The 7,482-nt window shown below is 27.1% G+C and overlaps 2 protein-coding genes across 2 annotated transcripts; one reads left to right on the top strand and one right to left on the bottom strand.

The window, feature by feature from the left end:
- Window positions 1-798: 798 nt before the first annotated feature.
- Window positions 799-3,981, top strand: PGO_143630 (triose or hexose phosphate/phosphate translocator; the record flags this gene model as incomplete). The annotated part of the gene is made up of 10 exons (XM_028690353.1): window positions 799-1,488; window positions 1,772-1,844; window positions 2,024-2,149; window positions 2,306-2,343; window positions 2,514-2,575; window positions 2,744-2,877; window positions 3,041-3,082; window positions 3,257-3,367; window positions 3,608-3,678; window positions 3,889-3,981. 10 exons carry the CDS (start codon window positions 799-801, stop codon window positions 3,979-3,981), a joined length of 1,440 nt encoding a protein of 479 aa, XP_028546154.1.
- A 1,348-nt stretch (window positions 3,982-5,329) lies between these two features.
- Window positions 5,330-7,144, bottom strand: PGO_143620 (AP-3 complex subunit mu; the record flags this gene model as incomplete). The annotated part of the gene is made up of 1 exon (XM_028690352.1): window positions 5,330-7,144. One exon carries the CDS (start codon window positions 7,142-7,144, stop codon window positions 5,330-5,332), a length of 1,815 nt encoding a protein of 604 aa, XP_028546153.1.
- Window positions 7,145-7,482: the final 338 nt, after the last annotated feature.

Raw genomic sequence — 7,482 nt, 5'->3', positions numbered from 1 at the left:
GTATATTTGTTTATCCCTTTTATTATGATTTTAACCCCGCATCATTTCACCACTCATCATCCATTTGCGCTCTTACCCAAGAAAGAATATACACTTTGATTCATCTTATATTCTTTGTTGCTGATAAATGGGGGTAGGATATAAAGTAACCTAAACTATATATATACATCGTGCTGCGTGTATTCATACTTAATAAATATACATATACATATACATATTCACACAAATACAAATCAAATATATGCATAGATTCCATGACTTTGCAAAAATATTTTTTTTTTTTTTTTTTTTTTTTTTTTATAGTAAATTTTAAAAATGTTCTACTTTTTCTATTTACTTTGCCTTTAAAGTTAAATCCCATGTAGAATTTTATTCCGAATCACGTCAAGTCTAGTAATAACATGATAAAAGAGATCGCATACAGACAGTTATACTTATGCATATATGCATGCGTATACATGTAAATAACTTTAACTAGATAGAACATCCTTTTCAGCTTGGTAAATAGAAAATCTAAAACAGAATATATATTATTTTCATTTCTCATATATATTAATTTTAATTCTTATTGCACATCGAAGTTCACGTTCACCCATCCACCCCCTTAGGGCCCTAACCCAGAAAAGGTGCATTTCCATGATCATTGATGCCATCACAACTTTGTGTATATGTGCCCAGTTTTTGTACTAATTTGTAATTCAAGAAATTGTATACACGCAATTATTTTCATACATAAGCGCACGTTGTGTGCATTGGTACGTCACTGAAGTGGTGTAACACACCAAAGGATTATTTATGATGAAGTCTCTCACACAGAATAACAAGAAAAAGGAAGAAGTTAATAATTATGATGATATGAATACAAAAAGTTCAACTGTTAATGGCATCAATATAAACGATATAAACATAAATGATATAGAAGAAAATGTAAGTGATCATAATAATGAAAGAAAAGTTAAAAAAAACGGGAAAGCTATCGAGTATTATTTATATGATGTGGAGGCTTATAATGGCAATAATAACACGACAATAGAAAGTTTCGTAGATTTAAGTTCTATAAGATCCAATTATTTATCTGAGAATAGGAAAAAAAAAGCTAAGAAAAAAAAAAGCAGTTATATAAAAAAACAGTTAAAAATTTATAAAAAAAAATATAAAATATTACCAGAACACAACATTGATCAAGATACGAGTTATGAAGAATCAGTGAAAAATGAAAATAGAGATTATAAAATATATGATCTGAAAGAGATAAAAACAGATAAAGGAACGAATGACTTTAGATCACATATACGTAAAGATACTATCGGTATAAAAAAGAATGTTTTTATAAATGTAACCAAATTTATTATCCTAGTTTCCTCAATTTTCTCATTTGGTACCTTCAGTACAACTATAACGAAGTATATCATATTCGTAAAAAAGTTTAATTATACACAAATTGTAACACTTCTTGAATTTCTAATCATGTACCTAATTCTCAGATTAGTAAGAAAAAAAAAAAAAAATACAAAAATAGTTGCCCCTCACATAGGTGGAGATAGGGTGAACTTGTATATATAATAAGGACAAGTTTTATGTGGATATTTTTACAAAGGGTGCTTAACACACTGAGATACAGAATACATGGAGATACACCCAATGCATATGCATACACATATGAACATAAATGTACATGTGTTTAACTATATACACATATATCTTACAATAGATTCTTACCAAGTTTTCTTTCCCCTTCATGTAATTATTTTTATGGTGTATTTACTATTAGGTAATTTTCTGTAGCAAAATAAAAAGTTCAACAAATTTAACGAGGAAGGAATATATAAAATATATCATTTCAAGTAAGAAATTTTTTTTTTTTTTATTGTCGAAGTGCTTCTGTCTTCGAGTATTTACCTTAACCACACTATTTTATCACACATATGTGTATAACCGTTTATTCATCAATTTATTTATGAATGCTTGTACAATCACCACCTCCACCGCACCATCGAATATATTCCCCCATTCTTCCTCATAGTTTCAGCCCTACTAGGACTCAGTGTTGTAACAGGCAATAGCGCCTACTCCTATTTAGAAATTCCTGTAATTTCAGTCATTAAATCGAGTTCTCTAATATTGATATACTTCTTATCAATCAAATTTGGTAATTCTCGTCTTTTTTTTTTTTTTTTTTTACAAGAATTGACACATTAACTTTTTGCAAGAGAAAACGTTTTTTCCCCATAAACCCACATATGCATTATATATACATGTATATATACATATATATGCTTTTTCCACATTTTCCTAATTTTCATAGGTTTGAAGGAATTTAAGTGTTCTTTGCTTTGTTCAATTGTTAGTGGAAGTAGAGAATATGCACACGCATAACTTCATGTGTAGCAATGCATGCGTGCGTACATGTAGACGCATGTATATATATATATATATATATATATTTAATGTATAGGAAAAATTAGTTGTCATACAATATTAAAAACCTATTCACCTTTTTAACACATTCTCAGCTTACAATTTTGATGGGGGTAATTATGAGCATCACAACATTGAAGATAGATAGCTTGTTTGGGTAAAATAAAATAAAAAAAAAAATAAAATAAGTGAAACAAAAATAGTCGAAGCCAAATAATGAAGAAATATAGTATCTTTTTGGACCAAATTTCACTTTACTTATTATATATGTTTTTTCCCATTTTATTATATATTCATTATTTATTTTTATTTTTTTTTTTTTTAGTATATTCCTTTTACTAATATCTGTCATTACCTCATCCCTTAAGTGGGTTTTTACTAATGTTTTGTTAAGATCAACATCTATGAAACCGCACATCATTTTGTTACACATATATCAAATGGCCATCTTTATCATACGTAAGGATATGCATAAATATTTAATATGCTTGTACATTTTAATGCTATTTTATAATGAGCTACTCCGGCACACCGTATAAGAATGAGTATATCCACATGTATATATATATATATATATATATATATATATAAAATGCCAAATTTTTATTCATATTCTTTATAGTTATACCCACACTTTTGATCGATATGACTTGTATTATTAAAGGTGAATATAACCAAATTAGAATTCTGATATATTTTTTTGGTTTCAGAAATAAGATTTATATTTATCTGATATTTTAGAGATATGTGTATAATAAATAATACCCTTTTGTACATGCATGGGAATGCACATTTTTAAATATTCTATCTTTTGACTTTTTTTTTTTTTTTTTTTTAGATTATAATAGTAGCCTTTTAACAATTGATCAAATATTGTCAGCGCTAGTACTGGTGGTCATTGGTGCAATAAGCAGCATATTTTTAATTCTGGCGGAGTTTTCATTAATATGTAAAATTAGTGAAATACACAAATAAATAAATAAATAAATAAATAAATAAATATATATATATATTATACGTATAGACATGCAAGCATGATGTTATGAAAATCGGGAGTATTTATAGTAGAATACATAGAAAAGCACAGGGTGCATACGAGAAATGTGGGCATATAAAAATGTTCATTTTTTATGATATACATGCATAATGACCTTTTTTTTTTTTCTTTTTTCCCCTTTTTTCATCACAGCCTTCACCTCGTCCGTAACACTGAGTATAGTCTTTATAGGAAGAGAAGCAATCCTTTTGATTATTGGATCGGTAAGTACACACGAATGTTTAAACAGTAGCATGCACGTGTGCTTGTGACCAAGTGGTTTATTTTATTATTTTTTTTTTTTTTTTTGCATTCATTTATGTTCTATCCTTAACTGAACGTTTTACATTACCAAATATATACATGCGCAAATATATATACGTACGCATATCTGCATACACCTTTCCCCTTACTCGCATATACCCTTTCTTTAGCTATTTTTTGGTGAAAACGTTAATTTTAGTTCATCTATTGGTATAGCAATTTCGATGATTGGTACCATTCTCTATGGATATGCATCAAAGTGATGATCATGATTCTCACAATATTACTACAGCATTTACTACCAACCTATGTACATGTTCCTGCATGCCTAAACACACACACAACCTGCGCATATTCATGATTAAAAAACACGCCACATTTATATTAATTTTTTTTTTTTTTTCAATTCGAGCTTATATTGTTTTAGTAATTAGTATCACATGTTCTTATATACAAAACAAAACGAAGTAATAAAAACATTCGTTCAAACATTTTCTACATTTTCCCCCACTCACATACATGCACACACACACAAAAAAAAAAGAAAAAAAAAAGCTTTACATAAACATGAAATGTTTTTTTTTTTTTTTTTTTTTTTTTTTTATTTTTAATGCTTTTTTATATGTTACCCTTTTTTTTTTTTTTTTTTTTTGTTAATTTTTTTCAACTAAAATGTTAATATTAAAAACATATAAAAAAAAAGAGAAGACAGTTTTAAGAAAATTTATCAAAAAAACAAGTCTTGTAAATATGCTAATCAACATGTTTATTTCTACATAAATATATTGTTACGCTTAAAAGTGTTGGCTTTATATATATATTTACTCATAATAATACAAAACAAACAACATTTCCAAAGTGTGTAAATAATGTACCAAAGTGTTTTACATACACATATATGCGAAGAGGTAAAAAGAATGGCAGAGGAGAAGTAACTTACAAAAAGTTCTAGATATATACCCACAAAATGCGTGGAGAAATAGGTAAGTCTTGGTGTGTGTATGGTTTCATTTGGGTAATATTAATTATCAATAATACTCTTCGTATAAGACAGGTAGTAATAATCACATTGAAAAGTGCAGAAGCAACGAATGAAAAGGTGTGTGCAAAAATATGTAAAAAAATACATGTATACATCAGCACATATGTGTGTAATCAAGCCTGCATACAAACGCATAATAATACGAACACGCACACAAATATATTTGCATGTGTACATTTGTACATATGTAATATATATATATATATATATATATGCGTCATTGGTAAAAGCGGTGAACTTTTATAAATGTAGAATTCTTTGAAGGAAAATATGTAAGGGATGCACTAGGATCCAATTTGGATTAAACAAAGGAAGGTGTGGTATATTAACGGGACGATAGATCCCCTTCATAGTTGTGCAGTAGATTCGGCTGATTTAAAATTGCACATACAAGAGTAGGTGTATATATATAAATGCACATATATGTGCGTATGTCACTTCCTCATCCACCATAGGTGGTAAAGCAAAAGGGAGTGACCAACGTAAATAATACTCGCTCATTTGCGTAAAAATGTTATGTATACTTAAAAAAAAATTATAATATAAAATAAAAATAAAAAAAAATTGTTTCATTTGTACTGGTATATGCCAGACTCCGTTAAATACTTAATCCACTTAATAATTTTATAATTTGACTTTTCAAAAACTTTAAGATATTTGATATACATACCACTTGACGTAAACATAGGAATTTTAAAACTTAATGTTATAGGCATTTTGTACGCATTTAAAAATTTAACAGTGTTCATATTTTTAACTTTGTGCACTTGTAATACTACCTTTGATAAGTCATCTACCTTTTGTGTGTTGTTCATGTTGGAATAAATTTGGTTTTGATTTTCTAACGTTAAGCATATTTTAATGCTGTGTTCACTAGAACTTGAAAATTTCTTAATTCTCCATGTAACGATTCCTTCAATATTATTAAATTCTGTTTTTCCAGTTGATTTATATTTAACTTCTACATTTTCGGAAAATTTATATATTGGTATTTTTATAACAACATCTGTAGCATACATACTTCCTTTATAATTGGATTTTATAGTAACTGCGTATTCATATCTGTTTGTATTTTTATACTCACCATATATACTCTTATTATTATTTGTTAACTTTTTTAACGAAAATTTTTTTTCTGACGATTTGGAATATTGAAGTATAGGGTTGTAAATGGCTATAATATGAAACGGTATTTGTATATTTTTAGTAATTGTATATTTCATTAATTCAAATGCGCCATCCGGAGGAGTAAATGTAATAAGTTTACTATTTTCATATTTGGAAAGTGTAACACAATGGTGAAAAATACAATTATCAACAATGATGTCATCCCCTTCATTTTCTTCATTTGTGCCTTTCCTTTTGCTGTTCCCTTGATTGGATTTTCCCTTTGTGATATTTTTGGAACTACTATTAGTGGTATTTATATTATTGTGATTATTTCCACCAATAGCATTATTAACATTATTTAGCAAGTTAACTTTGTTATTTGTGCTCAATTCACATATTGGCATACCTGATAGGAAACATTTTAATGTTACCTTTCCATTAATATGTGCATATATTAAATTATTACTATTTATTGTTACATTTAATATTTCTAGTATGTCTATATATACTTCATTTTTTTTATAATGTATATTGTTATTTCTCCAGGTGCAATTCCCAGTTATGTAGTTGAAGTTATTTGCTGGTTTATTATTATTAATAATTTTATTTTTAATTCGGTTCAATGTTTCTTTCCCTATGTATTTTAATTTGTTTTTTTCATTTAATTCATAACTATTTGTATTCTTTAAGTTGCTTTTTTTATAAGAATCTTTACTATTTCTTTTATTATATTTCATATGTACTCCTTCATTTTGATTTTGCATATTTGTATCATGTACAATATCTTCAATGACACAATTTGGATTTCGTAATTCATTTGATAATTTTTGGAAATATTTAGATGTTCTACTATAGTATTTTACTTTATTTAACAAGCTGTTTTTTAAAATATTTACTTCTAACGTTTGTGGATATCCATAATCAATTATTTCATCACATATTTCGTATATAAGAACAAAATTATTGACTATATTTATTCCTGATATTTCATTATTGAAAAAATAATTTAATATTTCAATAAATTTATATATAAAATTAAAAATCAAACATACATTGGAGTTACTTTTTGTCAAAACGGTTATAACAATTTCATTTATATTCACGTTAATAAAAAAGACATTATTTATTTCTATTATCGGGTGTTCAAAAAATCTCTTCGTTTTAATATATTTATTTATATAATGATTTAGGTCATTCTTTTTAGTTACATTTCGATAATTTCTCTGTATTAGCAATTGCCCATTTATAAAAAATATGTACAAAGCATCTATCATCTTTCATTTACACATTTGGCTTTAAGTATTCTTTTTCCAGTTGGTGTGGTGTTACCTATAATTTTTGTGTATCATCTATTTCGGCCTCAATTTTGACCTCAATTTTGACCTCAATTTTGGCTTCAATTTCGGTCTCCACTTTGGCTTTATTTCTTCTTTTTTTTTTTTTTTTGTTTGAGGTTAATATCTCGACTATTTTCATTAATTCAGATAAACTGTGTGGGCATGCAAAATTCGCAACCTTCAGATACATTCACTGTGGATATGTTACATTTGCACAAACTGATGTGAAAAATGGAGTGCCGCATAGTATCCTCTAAGAATGTTTTTTCTTTTTT

This window comes from Plasmodium gonderi (assembly GCF_002157705.1).
Source record: "Plasmodium gonderi DNA, contig: Chr14, whole genome shotgun sequence".
Classification (NCBI taxonomy): Eukaryota; Apicomplexa; class Aconoidasida; order Haemosporida; family Plasmodiidae; genus Plasmodium; species Plasmodium gonderi.
Note: the sequence above shows the minus strand (reverse complement) of the source record. Positions and strands in the feature narration are given on the sequence as shown.